The 19,275-nt window shown below is 40.4% G+C and overlaps 1 protein-coding gene across 2 annotated transcripts; it reads left to right on the top strand.

Annotated features, from left to right (window-relative positions):
* The first annotated feature begins 801 nt into the window (after window positions 1–801).
* Window positions 802–18,124, top strand: LOC124041252 (phosphatidylinositol 3,4,5-trisphosphate 3-phosphatase and dual-specificity protein phosphatase PTEN-like). 2 transcript variants are annotated; one of them, XM_046358623.1, is made up of 10 exons: window positions 805–1,734; window positions 10,984–11,068; window positions 11,271–11,315; window positions 11,415–11,458; window positions 11,548–11,786; window positions 12,587–12,728; window positions 15,344–15,412; window positions 15,933–16,099; window positions 16,511–16,777; window positions 17,094–18,124. In XM_046358623.1, the coding sequence occupies exons 1-10, from the start codon at window positions 1,656–1,658 to the stop codon at window positions 17,277–17,279; spliced, it is 1,323 nt and encodes a 440-aa protein (XP_046214579.1). In that variant the 5' UTR covers window positions 805–1,655; the 3' UTR covers window positions 17,280–18,124. The 2 variants fall into 2 exon arrangements, with proteins under 2 accessions (XP_046214580.1, XP_046214579.1); XM_046358624.1 differs by lacking the exon at window positions 15,344–15,412 and having other exon boundaries at window positions 802–1,734.
* The last annotated feature ends 1,151 nt before the right edge of the window (window positions 18,125–19,275 follow it).

The raw sequence follows: 19,275 nt of genomic DNA, 5'->3' as shown, positions 1-19,275 counted from the left end.
GTGAGTGACAACATGTCTTGGGGAGAAAAAAAATTGCACTGTACTGGTCTTTTCATGACACTGAGTGGAAGTGGATGTTTCCCCGTAAGTCCTAGCCTTTACTACAAACAAATGGCCTTTCATCCCAAGCTTCAGGCAGGGAGAGTTGGTCTGAGCCTTTGAATTTTACAGATCATGTTTGGTGTGTTTTCTGCCTAAGGAATGTTTGACAGACACCCCCACTTCTACACCCCACCCTTGTCTCACACATTCACTCACTCACTCACTCACTCACTCACTCACTCACTCACTCACACACTCACTCACACACACACACACACACACACACACACACACACACACACACACACACACACACACACACACACACACACACACACACACACACACACACACACACACACACACACACACACACACACACACACACACACACACACACACACACACACACACAGGTAATTGGTTGTCTCAGAGTCAATTAATGGACCCCATGGATACATTCAATAAGGTAAACTAGGACATTAGAGATAATATACTAAAATGGTGTATCTGACTTCTCTCAATTGTTTTATATGATGACATGAACATATATGCTTGTCAGTCACACTTAAATAGCATAACCCAATTTAAACCGAAAAAAGTGACATTATGTTGGAAACTTCCCTAATTACAAAAAACACGTGATCACATTGACAGAGACTTGCATGCGCTCTGATTGTGTCCTTCCGCTGCCAACAAAAGAACTAGCCGACTACAAAAAACGTAAATTGACAATACACTGACTACAATATAAAACGTATGCAAATAAATAGCTATTCTGAGAATCAACAATTATTTATTTGTTAGGAAGAAAGTGTTTTTGATTTCGCTCTAGAACTATATATTTGCGGCGGTAGGATATTTATTTTAAAAACCTTAGCCTGCTCTACATTTTCTTCCTCCGTTGGAAGCCATGATGGAAGCTTGAGAATTCAGCTGGAGAGAAACGCGAAAAGATGATCCCCAGGATATAGCTATCTGTCAGACGAATCTGTGCTCATATTTGATCCCTGTATAGACAATATAAATGCACGGTGGAGCCTGTCACTTTTTCCGGTGTAGTTTAGCAAATAATTCACGACGATGTTGATTCGCTAGGAGGTTTTTTGATTAAAAAAAGGGGGTAACGTTAGCTAGCTAGTTAGTTACTATACTAGCTTGCTAACGTTAGCTACGAGTGGATACTGTTGCTGTCCTTTCCGAGAGTAACATTATTCTTCAAATTCGAGCGCCGGAGAGTTTTCTCTCCTCGCTGTCCGGTCAATCACGGCGGCTACTGTAGATCAAGAGGTTCGGACCGTCTCTTATACCATACGGTTAGGCGGGAGGAGAATTGTATGTCTTTTTCAGGGGGGATTTGAAAACAAATTCCAGGATTGGGAAAGTTGGGCCTGCGTGGAGGAGCAGAGCAAGGCCCGTCTTTATGATCCAGAGAAGACATTCTAGTTAGCTAGTTAATCCTACTCACAAAGACTATCACTGCTAGCTTTGCTAGCTTGTCATTGCGAGAAAGGAGCTACAAAATCAAAAGCGCAAAGGGCGAGCGAGAGGCAAATCAAGCGAAAGCAACGATACTTTTTCATAAATAGACTCCTGTCACTAAGTTAGCTACAATGGCTGCGAAGATAAAATTAATGGTCAGCCGGAACAAAAGGAGATACCAAGAGGATGGGTTCGACTTGGATTTAACGTGTATCCTTTTCTTAAATAACTAACGTTAGTTTATCATACTGTAAACTAGTCACGTGAGTATGCATATTGTATCAATTCAATAGCGATGATTGCTTGCTAGCTAACGTTAGCTAGTTAAGGTAACTGGCTGTTTTTGATAAGCCGGAAAGCATGTTTGAAATATGGTGGATCTGTCAAATTAGCACGTAGAAATGTCTGAAACAAGTATGTATGACATCCAGTAACTACCTAGCTAGTTGTCATTACCAGGTACAGTGCCTTCAAAGTATTCAGTCCTCGACTTTTCCAACATTTTGTTACAGCTTGAATTTAAAATGTATTGCATTGTGATTGTCACTGGCCTACACGAAAAATACCCCATGTCAAAGTGGAATTATGTTCACAAATTTAATAAAACATGAAAAGCTGAAGTGTCTTTGAGTCAAGTATTCAACCCCGTTTGCTATGGCAAGCCTAAATAAGTTCAGGAGTAAATGTTTGCTTAAGTCACATAAGTTGTAAGGACTCCCTCTGTGTGCATGCACAATTTTTATTTATTTTTATGACAACCTCGTTGTACCCCACACATACAATTATCTGTAAGTCACCCAGTGAATTTCAAAAAGATTCCACCACAAGAGGCCAGGGAGGTTTTACAATGCCTTGTGAAGGACATCTATTGGTAGATGGGTACAAATAAAAAAAGCAAATGTTAAATATTCCAAAAATGTGGCAAAGAAATGAACTATGTCCAGAATACAAAGTGTTACGTTTGGGGCGAACAACACATTTGCACAGGCAAAATCTTAGACACCGGGAGACAAATTCACCTTTCAGCAGAACAATAACCTAAAACGCAAGGCCAACTGTACGTTGGAGTTGCTTACCAAGACAACGTTGAATATTCATGAGTGGCCTAGTTAGTTTTGATGTAAATCGGCTTAAATCTTTAGCAAGACTTGAAAATGGCTGTCTTGCAATGATCAACAACCAACTTGACAGAGCTTGAAGAATTTTTAAACGAATGTGCAAATATTGTACAATCCAGGTGTGCAAAGCTCTTAGAAACGTACCCAGAAAGACACAACTATAATCGCTGTCAAAGGCGATACTAACATGTATTGAGTGGGTGTGAATATTTATGTAAATTAAATTTCTGTATTTTATTTTCAATTTGTATGCAAACATTTCTAAAAACATGTTTTCACTTTGTCATTATAGGAAATTGTGTAATGAAAAAAATACATTTGATACATTTTGAATTTGGGCTGTAACACAGCAAAATGTGGAATAAGTCAAGGAGTATAAATACTTTCTGAAGGCATTGTAAGTTGTGTTACGAGTAACATTAGCCAACACATTATTTTACCAATTTAGCTTGCTAGCTAGGTTCAGGTTAGCAGCCAGTCATTATTACTCAACTTTGTTGGCTACAAATGGTCAATATAGGCATGATTACTTGAAACTACTACTTAAGTAGTTTTTGGGATATCTGTACTTTACTATTTATATTTTTGACAACTTTTACCTCAGTACATTCCTAAAGAAAATAATATCCTTTTTACTCCATACATTTTCCCTGACACCCAAAAGTACTTCTTACATTTTGAATGGCTAGCAGGACAGGAAAATAGTACAATTCATTCACTTATCAAGAGAACATCCCTGGTCATCCCTATTGCCTCTGATCTGGCAGACTCACTAAACACTGCTTATTTTGTAAATTATGTCTAGGTGTTGGAGTGTGCCCCTTGTAATCCCTAAATTAAAAAACAAGTATTGTGCCATCTAGTTTGTTTAATATAGGGAATTTGAAATAATTTATACTTTACTTTCAATACTTAAGTATATTTTAGTAATTACATTTGCTTTTGATACTTAAGTATATTTAAAATACTTTTAGACTTTTACTCAAGTAGTATTTCACTGGGTTACTTTTACTTGAGTAAAAGTAATATCTTTGATAGAAAATTACTCGAGTATGACAATTGGGTACCTTTTCCACCACTGATGTTAGCCAACCTTCCGTAATGTAAACTAACATTTGGTTTGCTTGCTACAGTAAAACTTGACTTATTTGACAGTGCAGGGAAGCTGGTTGGCTGCTGTAACAATGTTTTCTTCTCTTAGATGAAATATAGATGACATGAGGCATAATTCTAGCTACCTAGCAAACTACCTAACCTATTGGCCAGCTAATCAACCGCAAACTTGGTTTGCGAACACAGAGACTGCATTTACATAAGCTGCCCAATTCTGATCTTTTACCCAATTATGGACAATATATCTGAATTTGGCTGCTTGTGTAAACGCAGCCTGACAGTTCTGGGATGTTGGCCCAAAGGCCAATGTATCACAGATTTAATCATTGGACATGTTGGGAAGCAATCGATTTGAATGTTTAAGACGGTGCAATGCACCTTTCGAAAAGCACTGTTAACCAGATTGAGAAACTAAATATGTTCTCATGAATTTGGCAATCGTGCAGCATGTGCTGCTAGCTAGCTGTCAAACGTGATCTAAATTAGGTTCCCTTAGGGTATAGGGAACATATCTGGCAACCTTGGATAGAAAACATTTGAAAATGTGCTACTGCCGAAAGAGCCTCAATTCTGTTCATGTTATCTTTATGCAAATTATTAATTCAATATGCCAATTTTCAATGTCTATCTTTTCAATGAATCACTATATACTTTTTACAAATAACATTCACACTGATGCACCACTTCCTGAAAATTCTTAAATTGAGAAGATCTAATGCTAATAAAGTCCAAATGGAATCTGCATGATTGGATATTGTAAATTTATTGAGGTTACCTTCAGAACATCCTCATGTATTCTGTCAAGTGACATATGTGATCTAGGCCTATACTTATTTTGTTAACCCATAATATGCTGGTGGTGAGAATGGTAGTCCCTTGCTGCAGCACATCTCATACCTGGCCCTGATATTGAAGACAAGTTTAAGGGAGTGCACTGTATGGGTTTGGAGGAGAGATAGTGGGAAGAGTGGACACAGGGATTGTGTTAATTGTATAGTTTTCTCTGACATGGATTATGTGCACAATGTTTATTTGGAGCAGTTTTTTGTGCACTTTGCAAAAAATCTAGGGACTCTAATGGCCTGTATAGTCCTTTTTAATCTATGGTGTGGTAGGATGGTGTTCACCCTAATGGCAATACCTTTGACGGTTTAGTGAGGCATTTGTTCAGTTACTTGTGGGCCTGAGCAAATCAAAACGACTTGTCCCACAGTCTGTTTGAATCCACTGGTTGTGCAGGCTATACAGTATTATAATGTGGAGACCATATTGATGTAAGTTGCGGCACAGGTTAAGGGGTTTTGCTTTACTTTTCTATCTTGTTTTAAAATTGATACTTACATGCGACTAATAGGAAAACTGGTCACTGTCTGAGCATTAAGCTTACCCCTCATTCAAAGTGTCAAATGCCACTATTCTGTTTTGAATGGACACCACTCACTGGAGAAAGGCTTTTATGTCAATTCAACTCAGTTTATTCCCTGCACCCATTCAGTAGAAGAAACCACAGATGAATGGATAACAGGCTGATCGTGTAAAGATGCTGTTATTGAGATATTGATATCAGATTTGTCCATTTCTGTGGGGTTTTCTGCTTGTGAGATAGACGCGAGGGAGCGAGAGGGGTGTGTCATTCAACCCCAGTAATTCCTCTGTTGATGAGCAACAGCCAGTCAGTGTGAGTCCCCTCTCTGCTGATCTAAATTCAGGCACTTGTGGACGCAAACTTTTTTTATCGGATTTGGCATGGTGTCTTAAAACAATATGAGCTCTTTGCAGTTATGTAATGCAGTAGGGGTGGACATTTCGGTTAACCAGTCAAACTGTAGAAAAAATAACATCCAAACAGGAAAATAACGTGACCAGCAGAAAATACTATGCATGCATACAAGGAACTGACATATTTCATTACGAGCTTAATGAACATTTTCAACAATAGCAAGCCCTCCGTTTTACAGTCAAAAGGCTATTATTGAACGTTCAACAGCTGTAGTGAAGCAGGTAATAATATTTTCTTTTTAATACATTTACCAAAATGCAATTTGCGTGAACACCATTCTAAGCAAAGCACCTAATGCGAGCGGTTCCATTTATGACGTAGATGAACGTCTCCATTTGAAACTTAGAAAGAGGGAGAATCTAGTAGCAACAACTAGGATGGGTTGCTAATATGACTATGATTGTGCCTTTGGCTTCTGGACAATGAAAGAAAGTTATGAAAACCAATAGAACAGGATAGAAAGGCTGCTTAATGGCATGAGGAAGTATTTATAAAATAATTGCCACCATGTTTCTATGGTTGGATTTTGGCTAGGCTAATTTGAAGCAAGGTAAGACATTCTACATTATTTAAAGTTAAGTAAAATGTTCAGGTTTCAAGCAATGATACCGCCTTAAGATCACATTGCAATATGGTGGGTGACGAGCTGATAGCCTGCCTACCGTTGACTATAGCCTATACATGCGAATAGGAGGCGCACTTGAATTGAGAGTTGAGATTGAGATTGTGGCCATCAAAACTGTTTTTAACACACCATTGCATTTAGAATTATTTGTTGCACAATGACTGGGTTTATTTATAAAAACATATTTAATTCCAATAGCAGCTTTTTTAAAGGGTCTGCTCTCGTGTTGTCTGACAGGTGATTGGCCATTCCGCTCCTCAAACTAGGCTCTGTATGCTGTGCATGTTTGATAAATAATTTATCCTTTTATTTAACTAGGCAAGTCAGTTAAGAGCAAATTCTTATTTACAATGACGGCCGAACCCGGATGACGCTGGGCCAATTGTGCGCCGCCCTATGGGACTCCCAATCACATCCGGATGTGATAAAGCCTGGATAATAAATGAGATGCATGACGACTAACAGAAATACACACGCGCCAATTTAATTCCACTAAATTATGCAAATTAACATAGAGACCGATAAGCATGACTGGTCAAATGTGTTTTCGACAGCTAACCCATTAACAGTTAACCGTTTATATCCCTATAATGCAGTATCAGGGTTCTGGGAATAATCCTCATAATAGAGCACCAGTGATCTTGTATCAGCAATGCTGCCTGAGTCCCCAACCAACCAACTGCCCTCTTCCCCATATTCTCTCCTCTACTCTTATCCACCCTTCCCATATCATTCGCTCTCTGCCTGCTCCTCTCATTTTCTCTTTTCAACTCTCTCCCCCTCTACTCTCTTTTTTTTCTGTTGCCCAGCCGTGGAGTTAGCTAGAGCACAGAGCTGTGGCAGGACAGCTGAAAACGCCAGAGAGAAAAGGCGTTCCTGAAATGTCCGGTTTTTAGAGGAGCTTCCGTCGGGGGTCCTGTATGTGCGTTTCCTCCCAGCTGCAGAATTCCGAGCCCCCCGTGCCCTGGGCAGTAGCTCCCCTAGGAGCTCTGGAGCTTTTTAAAACACTTAAAATAGTCTGAGTGGAATGATTTTGCCAGTAGGACCAAAGGCAGAGGTGGAGGTTGTAACCCATTATGTGGTATAGAACGGCCTGGATTTGGTTCCTAATTAGGTCTTTGAGGCATTAATGGAAATGATTATGTTCCTCTATGTAATAGACAGGCTCATATGCTGAAGGCCACAGGCAAGTAGCTTGGCATTATGCAAATACTATAATAAAATCTCTGCTGTGTTTTATTGAATTATTGCAATGCATTGTGTTCCTCTTGAATTTTAATGCCATAGCTGGAATTTGGTAGATACTACGCCTATCTGACATAGGGCATCATATTCTTGCTAGTTTCATTCAAATTTTGGTCAAGTTACATTGGATCTTGGCAAATGTGTTCATCCACAGATACTGCCATTGTACTGTGTGTTTGTGTGCATGCAGAAATTAGAGGCAGTTCAAGGTTCAAGGGAGTCAAGTCTTCACCTTTCTCACCAGAGTCACCAGAGTCGTCAGTGGTGTGTCAAATCTTGGAGACCAGTTTTAAAATGATTTGCTCCAAAATAACTTCTGCTAGTAAAAAACAGACATTATATTAGAGCTGTTCGCCATTCTATTTCTGACACGGTGACACAGGAAACGTACAAAAGGGTGACCTTTCGTCAGTGGTTAAAGTGCAAAATCCCACGGCTTATGTAGGCAGACAGGCTTCAGAATTTCAGTTACAGGTTGGAGTTGAGATGATGTGCAATCAATTCAATAATGTTTTGAGATATGACATTAAAGTTGATATGGGCATGATCACACATAATATGGTTGACATTTGTCCTCCAGAGACAGAAATTAGTTTAGTAGTTTAAAGTATCTTTCAAAAAACCGCAGATGCACTAGAAAATGTTCAATATGCAGCTGAAAGTAACAGCTTCATTTTGCACTTAATGAGTGTGTGGGTTTAGCAAAATGGTTGGTCAATAGAAACGTTTTTGCAATCATCTTAAGTCGTACACAGTGCCATTGAGATGGTATTATTCAAGATATTTTGATGTGCAGCCTAAACCAGTGATTGTAATGAATTTTGGGGTTACAATTAGCCTGTTGCTGTATTTTACTCTAAAAATAGGGATCCAGAATTGCTGTCTTTAGTTCAATACATTTGCATACGTATTTTGTGTGGCTACAAATAGGCTATCACAAATAGCTACAAATAGGCTAATTCCTTTAGGGCTAATTTGCCAACTGAGGAAGTGGAAACTCCAAATGCATTAGCTAGGTTGAGGAATATAATATGTTGCTAGTAAGCCATGTAATTGGTTAATCTAACAGCAAATGTAATAACTTTGTAGCATTCCCAATGATGTCTAGGCCTATGTAATCACTGTAAATGGCAGATGCGTGCTCCCCCGTTCCGCATATCTCAAAGCCCATAGCCTACCAGATACTTTTGTTTAAAAAACGGCACTCAGACAGTCAATATTGAGAGTTGAGAAATAAATGTAATACAGAAAGCTGAGAACCTCTTCTCTCCAACAGTCACAACAGTAGTTGCTTTTGGAGAATAACAAATATTTTGTAAAGGTTGCTATTACAACTCATTTTTCTCAGCCACTCCTCTCCCACTAGCCTACTCAGAGCCTGCAGGAAAAATGGGCACAGGCAAGCACTTTCATGCACTTTAGGCCAGGGTTTCCAAAACTCTCTCCTGGGACCCCCCTGGGTGCACATTTTGGTTTTTGCCCAAGCACTTCACAGCTGATTCAAATAGTCAACTCATCAATCTTTGATTATTTGAATCTGCTATGTAGTGCTTGGGCAAAAACAAAACGTGCACCAAGGGGGGGGGCAAGACCATGGCCAGGACTGACTTTGGGAAACAGTGCTTTACGCTAGTTTGACCAAGTCATGATTTTAGCCACCCCATAATAGAATGTTTCGAATGAAGTAACCAGATAGATTTTGCAGCATGCGCCAATGTGACCAATTAAAAATGTAAACTTGACAATTCAAGTCAAAGGGTGCCAAAATGTAACCACCCTGGAGCCCTGTTCATCGCTGAAGTCACCTCATCAGTGTGTTTCACTGCTCCACTGTTCCTCCCCATGAACCCCATAACCAATTGTCATTTATCCCAACAAGATACTTTTCTTGTCCGTCAAGGCAGGGTCCTCATTACTCTTACATTTGATCTGTTAAATATTCCATGTGATTCGGCTGGGGCTGCAGGAAAATTAAGCCCAACATCTGCGACGATCTCAATATAACTAGGGCTCTATAAATACATGCAGGTCAAGCTGTGTAAATTCTCCTAGTGCACCCACATGTGGGCCCCGCTTGATTAGGAGTGCTCCGGTCCTCTCGGCCTCTCTCTCGCCCTCACACAGCCAACACCATCTGTTATTCTACTGATCACAACCCTTCTGCCCAGCACTATACTTTCCCTTTCTGTTCATTACTGCACAATGACACCCACATGGTGATACAAACGTCATGATGATCTTTCCTCAGACCTTTTGTGATAGGATTACGTTGTAAGCTAGAGGTTTTGGTATTGTATGAGCTATACAGTGCATTCCAAAAGTATTCAGACCCTTTGACTTTTCCCACATTTTGTTACAGCCTTATTCTCAAATTGATTACATTTTCCCCCTCCTCATCAATCTACACACAATACCCCATAATGACAAAGCAAAAACAGGCTTTTATATTTTTTGGGATCAAATTTATTATAAAAAAAATAAATAAACATAAGTAAACTGAAATATTACATTTACATAAGTATTAAGATCATTTACTTTGTTGAAGCACCTTTGGCAGCAATTACTGCTGCACAGTTATTTTCAGGTCTCTCCAGAGATGTTCGATCGGGTTCAAGTCCAGGCCACTCAGGGACATTCAGAAACTTGTCATGAAGCCACTCCTGCCTTGTCTTGGCTGTGTGCTTAGGGTTGTTGTCCTGATGGAAAGTGAACCTTTGCCCCAGTCTGAGGTCCTGAGCGCTCTGGAGCAGGATTTCATCAAGGATCTTTCTGTACTTTGCTCGGTTCATCTATCCCTCGATCCTGACTAGTCTCCCTGCCGCTGATAAACACCCCCACACCATTTTTGTTATTTTTTATTTAACTAGGCAAGTCAGTTAAGAACAAATTCTTATTTACAATCACGGCCTACCACAGCCAAACCCGGACATCGCTGGGCCTATTGTGCGCTGCCCTATGGGACTACCAATCACGGCCGGATGTGATGCAGCCTGGATTCGAACCAGGGACTGCAGTGACGCCTCTTGCACTGCGATGCAGTGCTGCAGAAATGGTTTGGTACTCTTCCCTAGATCTGTGCCTTAACACAATCTTGTCTCTGAGCTCTACGGACATTTCCTTCGACTTCATGGCTTGGTTTTTGCACTGAGATGCACCGTCAACTGTGGGACCTTATATAGACAGATCTGATCCTGTCCAAATCATGTCCAATCAATTGAATTTACCACATGTGGACTCCAATCAAGTTGTAGAAACAGCCCAAGGATTATGAATGGAAACAAGATGGACCTGAGCTCAATTTCGAGTCTCATAGCAAAGGGTCTGAATGCTTATGTAAATAAAGTATCTGTTTTTTATTTGTAATACATTTTCAAAAATGTCTAAACCAGTTTTTGCTTTGTCATTATGGGGTACTGTGTGTAGATTGATGAGGGGGAAAAAAATAGTTAATACATTTCATAATAAGGCTGTAACATAAAAAAAATGTTGAAAGCAGAAAGGTGTCTGAAAACTTTCCAAATGCACTGTATATAGGATTTTCTTCTATCTGTGTGTCCTTGACCCAATGGTGACCACAGATATCTATCCAAACATCATTGCTATGGGCTTTCCTGCAGAGCGACTCGAAGGAGTGTACAGAAACAATATAGACGAGGTTGTACGGTGAGTAACAGCCACCCATGACCTCAACTGGTGAGGACTGTGAAATTAATGCATGTGGAATGTGGTTTGTGACCAACATTAGACAAAACAATCCAAGTTGATAAAGTATCCTGAGGTGTTTTACATTCTCATTAGATACATTATGTTGTCAATTTCTGTAGTTGCGGAAAGTTTTGAATGTAACTACCTTTTACCTCAACAGGTTTCTTGACTCGAAACATAAAAACCATTATAAGATTTACAATCTGTAAGTATACCGCTAAACACTTAAATGCTAATATCAATGTTTTGTTTACAAATGAATTGTTCCTTCATGACTGCTGACTTAATATCCTTCCTATTTCAGTTGTGCAGAACGACACTACGATGCTGCCAAATTTAATTGCAGAGGTACGCCGTCACAAACAAAATGTTTTTAGAGCCAGGTTGCTTAAAGGAAACTTACTCTTTATATTTCTCTCTCACTCTCCACCCGCCAGTTGCACAATACCCCTTTGAAGACCACAACCCGCCTCAGCTAGAGCTCATCAAGCCGTTCTGTGAAGACCTCGACCAGTGGCTGAGCGAGGATGACAATCATGTGGCGGCCATCCACTGCAAGGCAGGGAAAGGCCGCACCGGGGTGATGATCTGCGCCTACCTCCTGCACCGTGGCAAGTTCCAGGACGCCCAGGAGGCACTCGACTTCTACGGGGAAGTGCGGACAAGGGACAAGAAGGTCAGTGACAGTGACTTGCCAGGGGTGGTGACTAGTGATGGGCCTTTTACATGATTTAACTATTCAAATAACATGACATTTTATTATTTGTTCGAATATCCGGATAGTGATTTATCAGTACGACGCAAATGCACATGACAGAGAACTGAGGACAGGCTGTTTTTTTTTTCTCTGCTTATTTTTTTGGCTGAAAGCAACAGTGAAAGAGAAGTCCAATTTTTGCCATGATAGAACTGATTCTGTTACAAAAAGGTTTTCTGATGAATGTTTTACATTCATCTGGGTCAGTTATTGTGGGAACTCTGTTAAGTGTGCGCCTGTAGTTGTTATTCAAAGTGGGGGAAATAGCAAACCAATGTCAATTCATTTTTTGGGGTCAAAATTGCCTTTTAAAAAATCACACAAAAATGAACACAAGTAAACGAATAATAACGTCCGTTCTGATATTCAATTAACCGTGCCCATCCCTAGTGGACACTAGACGCTAGTACTCGGTGTGAGAATTTTTAATAAACGCAGACTAGGCCTAGATCGTCTGTTTTGTCATAGACCTGCCGTGATTACATTTTTACATTGACATTTTAGTCATTTAGCAGACACTCTTATCCAGAGCGATTTACAGTAGTGAGTGCAAACATTTTCATACTTTTTTGTACTTGCAAGCACCATGCGCTACCAGCTGAGCCACACAGGATTTCAAAGACATATTTTTCACAATCTGTATATCCTCTTCTTTGCGGTAATTATTAAATTGAGGTCATTCCCTATCATTGACTGTTTTTGTTGTCTTTCCTTTTCAGGGAGTGACGATCCCAAGCCAACGGCGCTACGTGTACTACTACAGCCACCTGCTGAAAAACAAGCTGGACTACAAGCCTGTGGCTCTCCTCTTCCACAAAATGGTGTTTGAGACGCTACCAATGTTCAGTGGAGGCACCTGCAGTGAGTCACTCATGTTTAACTTGAACTCCGACTCAGGGTGTAGGCATGTAGCTCTTTAAATGGTGTGTATACGGCCACCCACGGTAGTAGAGAATGGTGCAGGTCAACTTGTGTAGTAAGAGCATAGAGTCGTAATTATGTACTTTACATTGAAGCCAACGAAGCTCTTGATCAGTTGCTTGTACTCTTTAAGAAAGATGGCTAGATATTGATGAGAAAGAGAGCATGGATGACACTATCCTCAGCTGCGTTCAGCAAGGCTGGCTTCTACCTGCTTTATCCAAATTGTGACATGTTTTGCTCTGCAGTTCAGAGGAGGAATTCAGTACGTGTAAATAACAAGTCACCAATGACCTCTTACAGATAGCAAATATAATAACTGCGTTTATTGTTGTCCAGGGATTTTTAGAGAGACAAAGACTTCAACTCCTAGCTCAAGTAGACATTTTCACCTATGATCTTTAATCAAGAGATGTAGTGATCTATGTTTTTCATCTAATAGAATGTGAATGACTATGCATGTACATCTACTGCATGTAATTTGCTTGGCTGAACTTTTCTGTGAAACAATGATTTTAATATCTTTCCATTTTGGTCATATGAAATATGGATTTCTGGTTTAATGTGCCTGAGTCATGGATTATCTTCTTGTTTTTTCTCAATATTTCACTGTTGCACAAAAATGCACCTTTTTCCTCCTTGGATTATCTGTGATGCTCTAACCTAGCATCTGAATGTGCTCAACTGCTCTGAACTAACCCTTCTCTTTCCCTCTTAACACTCCCTAGAGAGGGCCCTATTCTGAGTTTGACGTTCTCTATTTGCAAAGACCTAGATAGAAAACATCATGTTACTTGTTCGCACTCATTTTAAAGTATTGGCTAAATACTGAGGTGTATTGTAGTGATGTGCAGATCAGCTGTTTGTTCACCCCCCCCCCCCAAATCTGAGGCCTGCACTCGACCCTAACCTGTAAATATTGAAAATGCGCTGTGCTGTCAGATGGCACAACTATTTTTTGAAGAAGTCTTTTTAAATAGGTCCATGTTTCGTCTTATAATTTCCGACATTTTGTTAGGCTATTTGTTAGTCAACTTGTCTATAAATAGATACATGCAGCTTCTCTTCTGTCATTACTTGTTTCCCTTAGACTAAATAAAACCTTTTTCAACAAAATGTCCTAAATCGATAGAATGAATGATTCAAACTAGTTGGCATCGGTAAAGTTTGCTTTCTGTTTCCTCTTTCATCTCTGCTTCTCTACAACGTTGTTTAGGTACTGGGGAGAAAATGCAATAACTAAAAAATAATAATAATAAGATTTTCAGTACAACATTTCCTAATGACATTGGTTTGACTGGTTTTAAGGAAATTTAAATCTGTTAAAATTACCCAACAATTTGTGGTTGAAATACTATCAGCTTTTATGACGCTGATAAAGACAGCACATATACAGATGGTCGTGTCCATTCTCTCAGGATGTTAAAATAAATCAATCCTATTTCTCCACTCCTGTTAATATTATATCAGGCTATGAGCGAGGTTATAGAGCTACAGTGTATAACCTCCTGGTCCCTAAACATCTTTCCAGGTTTCAGTTAGGCTACTATTCCATTTAACCCATCTGAACAGTACAGTTACCTTGATGTGCCATATTGATATCCCTGTCTTGTGACTGTCAAATGTATATAGAGGTTCACAATCATCACACACAACATAGCCGGACGGCACTGCTATCATCCTCTCCTACCACTTCAGCAAATCTTTCCCAAACATTAGACTACTGTTCTTGCCCTCCGTTTAATTTATTTTCAACTCTCCATTTCACAGCATTCCTCTTATTGAATTCAACTCTTAACATTATCCTTTTTTGCCTCAGTCGATTGACATGAACCTTTTCCCAAAAGCATTTGGCAATTACAGTGTTTGTCCCTAAAGCCTAGGCTTAGGGAATGCACTAATTCCAGATTCAAAATAATTAATGAAAACCTCAATGTAGACTATAGATATAAATTGCACATTACATACATTTATGTATTTGTTATGCATTTTCTCTTTATTTAATCCTCCCGCCACCCACCTGCCTTTCATCCACACATATTTAATGACCCATAACCCATCCGCCCAAGCGGGTCCTGTGGGTTATGAGTCAACCCGCACATCACTAGAGTATTGGGTGAGAAGTTCATTTGGAGAGAACTTTCCTTTTTCAATGGACTAGCATATAAGACTAGGTAGCATATAAGACGGTTCTCATTGGTGAATACATTATCACACATTGTTAAGAATTAAATTGGCTAGATGCAGGTACTGCCATTGGGATTTATGGTGGTCAATTGAGATGTTCTTGGAATATCTACAGTCTGAAGTTCCCACATGTTCTTTTTCCTCTGAATTATTAATGTATTGCACCATGTATCCCAAGTCTTGTGGACTAGATTTAACTTGATATCTCCATTTGAAAGCATTGTTTTTGGATATGTGGCTGTGTATGTATGTATATAATTGATATCCTAGCATATATCTGTACTGTTAGAAGTGTTCTTGCTGTGTTCTGAAGGCCCAGCTTGCCAGCCCAGCCAGGCTGTGAGTTAATCTCCTTCTCTCTCTCTAAGGGGACAGTACCGTTAAAAACAGGAGCGAGCCGATCCCTCTGGGCTTCAAGAAAGGGAATTGGCATTGGGGTAAATGAGCCTTTCATCCGTTTTGATGTCCTTCCCTCATATACTGTTCATTTGGCTCCAGTTCCAACAAGAACTAGAAAGGTAGAACTTATTCTAGTGAAGGCTAGAAGAAGGAGTTGTAGCATTAAAACATCATTGCAATGTGGAGGCATACAAAGACCAACCAACCACCCCCTTATGAGAGGTTTCAAACTCACAAATGTAAGGCTATTGTTATAGAAGAAAGCACAACAGTCATCAGAATGGGGTCCCATGTCTTTAGTTCTGGTTCTTTTTGGGTGCTATTTGTGGTCTGGTTTTTTCCCCCTATTCTCCTTTGTGGTCTGGTTCTTTCCTTCTCTCCTCCTATATTGGAAAACACGGTTTTAGAGAACTCCCAACTAGGGGTTGCTTTTGTAACTGTCATGGCAGCAACTCCAAGACTACTAAGACTTGTATCCTGTCTTGTCTGGTTCTCTCTACCGCCATTACCCTTCATTGCAACCTCTCTCCATATCTCTGAAACACTCACCCCTTTTAGATCCTCAGTTTGTGGTGTATCAACTTAAAGTCAAGATCCACACATCCAACCCGGCTCACACGCGGAGGGAAGAAAAGCACATGTTATTTGAGTTTCCCCAGCCGCTGCCCGTCTGTGGAGACGTCAAAGTGGAGTTCTTTCACAAGCAAAACAAAATGATGAAGAAGGTTGGTTAGTTCCGCCTGTCACATGAGTGTCTAATTTCCACCTGGGTTTCTTTGGCTTCAGCTGTTATGGTGTTTTCAATTGCTGCCCCATTGTAGTTATTGTCATAATTGCAGTGTCACTCCAATGTTTGCCTGGTATTTTATCATAAAAGGTGTTTTATGTGAGTCCCTTATAGTATCATACATGATAGTCGTAATGACGTTAAACGGCACTCTGACGTTATAATTGGCTAGCTTACCTGGAAATGTATTGAATCATGTTACTATAAATAGCTGATAAGGATTTTCACACTTATGTACTGTAAATGTGTAGCTTTTCTAAGCCGGCATTAGCGTGGTAACTATAACCACAATGATCGTCAGACATACTCCATTACAATTAGTCAGTACCTCTCCCTCTCCACTATCCAGGATAAGATGTTCCACTTCTGGGTTAACACCTTCTTCATCCCCGGGCCACCGGAGGAGAGCATGGAGAAGGTGGAGAACGGGTCGGTGGTGGTGAACGATGTGGACGGGGTTCAGAACCAGTCCACGATTGGCACCCCTCCCCAGGCCCCGCAGAGTGCCGAACGCAGGGACAGCGACAGGGACTACCTCATCCTCGCGCTCACCAAGAATGACCTAGACAAGGCCAACAAAGACAAAGCTAACCGCTACTTCTCACCTAATTTCAAGGTGAGCCATTCAAACTAATGGTTGTAATGGAATCTTTTATTTAACTAGGCAAGTCAGTTAACAACAAATTATTATTTACAATGATGACCTACCCCGGCCAAACCCTAACCCAGGGAACGCTGGGCCAATTAATAATATGAGGAGGGTACTGCAAATCTGTTGTGTAAATCTCTCAATTGGTCTTTGCGCTATTAGAATCCCGATGAAATTGAAACATTGGTTTTCAATGACAGCAGTGCTGAGTTCTATTTTTTTGACAAGGTTCCTTGTTCTGATATCATGGCTTCCCCTTTCTCTCCCTATCTCGCTCCTTTAGGTGAAGTTGTATTTCACGAAAACCGTGGAAGATTCTTCGAATTCCGAGGCGAGCACTTCGACATCTGTCACTCCGGACGTTAGTGACAACGAGCCAGACCATTATCGATATTCTGACACCACTGACTCTGATCCGGAAAACGAACCTTTTGATGAGGAGCAGCACACGCAGATCACGAAAGTGTGAACTCTTACTTTTTTTTATAGGAACACGAAGAAAAAGATATGTACACCAGAGAAAAAAAAGGAGCAAACTTGAATATGAACTCAAAAGAAGAACCTTTGTTCCCCTGCTTCCCCCAAAACGGCAGCAGAGCATCATGTCAAATGCCAATTTTAAAAGAAAAAAATAATATTCTGACCAATATATTGTTTTTAGGACTCTTTTCTTTGGCACGGCCATGTACCATGCGCGAGGTATTGACGTTGTTGGGGGAAGGTGCTGTAGCTGTAATGTTTATATATACACATACATACATACATACATATGTAAACAAACTTTTTTGTGTCATAGACAATGGAAAAGAGTAACAATCAGGAGGACTATGCTGCTCCTTCTCCTGTCCAAACCAAGGCCAGTGCTGCAGTCACTTTGTTTATTTTCCCGTCTTCTCTCCCTCCCTCTTCTCTTCTACCCCCTTCACCACACCTCTTCCCTCATCCTCCTTTACTGTGAATGCTTCTCATGCTCTTTGCAAGCTGTCTCACACGACGATGACCTTTGGCCTTTGTGCTGTGGAAGCTGCATGCAGGCAGTGGGTTGGGGGCGGGGCTGGGTTATGAGTCTGTGATGTCTAAAGCGTTGCCATTCCTTTCCGTACTGTTTAAATTATGCAGAACAAGGCATCCCATGTAATTGTCTGTTTTTTTTAAATCCTAAAATAAATAAAAAATATAATACACAAAACAGCAGGGAGACAAGTGTTTGCAATGTCAACACTTTATATACATTTAAAGAACAGTGGCGGTATGCATGTATTGGAATTTAGCACCCATCCCTAATAAATGTATGCAATGTCATCCTTTCTTAGACACAAGCTTTTCAATGTCTTTTAAGATCTTGGGGTTACCCTGTGGATCATTTGTCATAATGGACTTCCTGGTCTTTGGAGTGAATTGCATCATGGAAGTTCATGATGTTTTATGATTTAGGTGATTTCACACCATTTGCAGTGTGTGTGTGTGTGTGTGTGTGTGTGTGTGTGTGTGTGTGTGTGTGTGTGTGTGTGTGTGTGTGTGTGTGTGTGTGTGTGTGTGTGTGTGTGTGTGTGTGTGTGTGTGTTACAGTTCATGTAAGGACATAAAATAATATCATTAGGCCCTGATCTAAGGATTTCACACTGGGAGTACAGATAATGTATGCATCTGTTGGTCACAGATACCTTAAATAAAAAAGGTAGGGGCGTGGATCAGAAAACCAATTAGTATCTGGTGTATGACCACCATTTGCCTCATGCTCTGCAACACATCTCCTTCTCATAGTTGATCAGGCTGTTGCCTGTAGAATGTTGTCCCACTCCTCTTCAAGACTGCGAAGTTACGGGATATTGCTGGGAACTGGAACACGCTGTTGTACACTTCGATCCAGAGCATCCCAAATATGCTCAAAGGGTGTCTGGTGAGTATACAGGCCATGGAAGAACTGGGACATTTTAAGCTTCTAGGAATTGTGTACAGATCCTTGCAACATGGGGCCGTGCATTAGCATGCTGAAACATGAGGTGATGGTGGCGGATGAATGGCATGACAATGGGCCTCAGGGTGTCTGTGCAGTCAAATTACCATTGATAAAATGCAATTGTGTTCGTTGTCCGTAGTTTATGCCTGCCCATACCATAATCACACCGCCACCATGGGGCACTCTGTTCACAACGTTAACATTAGCAAATTGCTTGCCCACACGACGCCATACACGTGGTCTGCGGTTGTGAGGCCGGTTGGATGTACTGCCAAATTCTCTAAAACAACGTTGGAGGCGGCTTATGGTAGTGAAATTAACATTCAATTTCTGGCAACAGCTCTGGTGGACATTCTTGCAGTCAGCATGCCAATTGCATGCTCCCTCAACTTGAGACATTTTTGAGTGGCCTTTTTATTATGCCCAGCACAAGGTGCACCTATTTAATGATCATGCTTTTTGATATGCCACACCTGTCAGGCGGATAGATTAACTTGTGCAAAGG

This window comes from Oncorhynchus gorbuscha, linkage group LG08 (genome assembly GCF_021184085.1).
Source record: "Oncorhynchus gorbuscha isolate QuinsamMale2020 ecotype Even-year linkage group LG08, OgorEven_v1.0, whole genome shotgun sequence".
NCBI lineage: Eukaryota > Metazoa > Chordata > Actinopteri > Salmoniformes > Salmonidae > Oncorhynchus > Oncorhynchus gorbuscha.
This window is presented reverse-complemented; position numbering and strand designations above follow the sequence as displayed.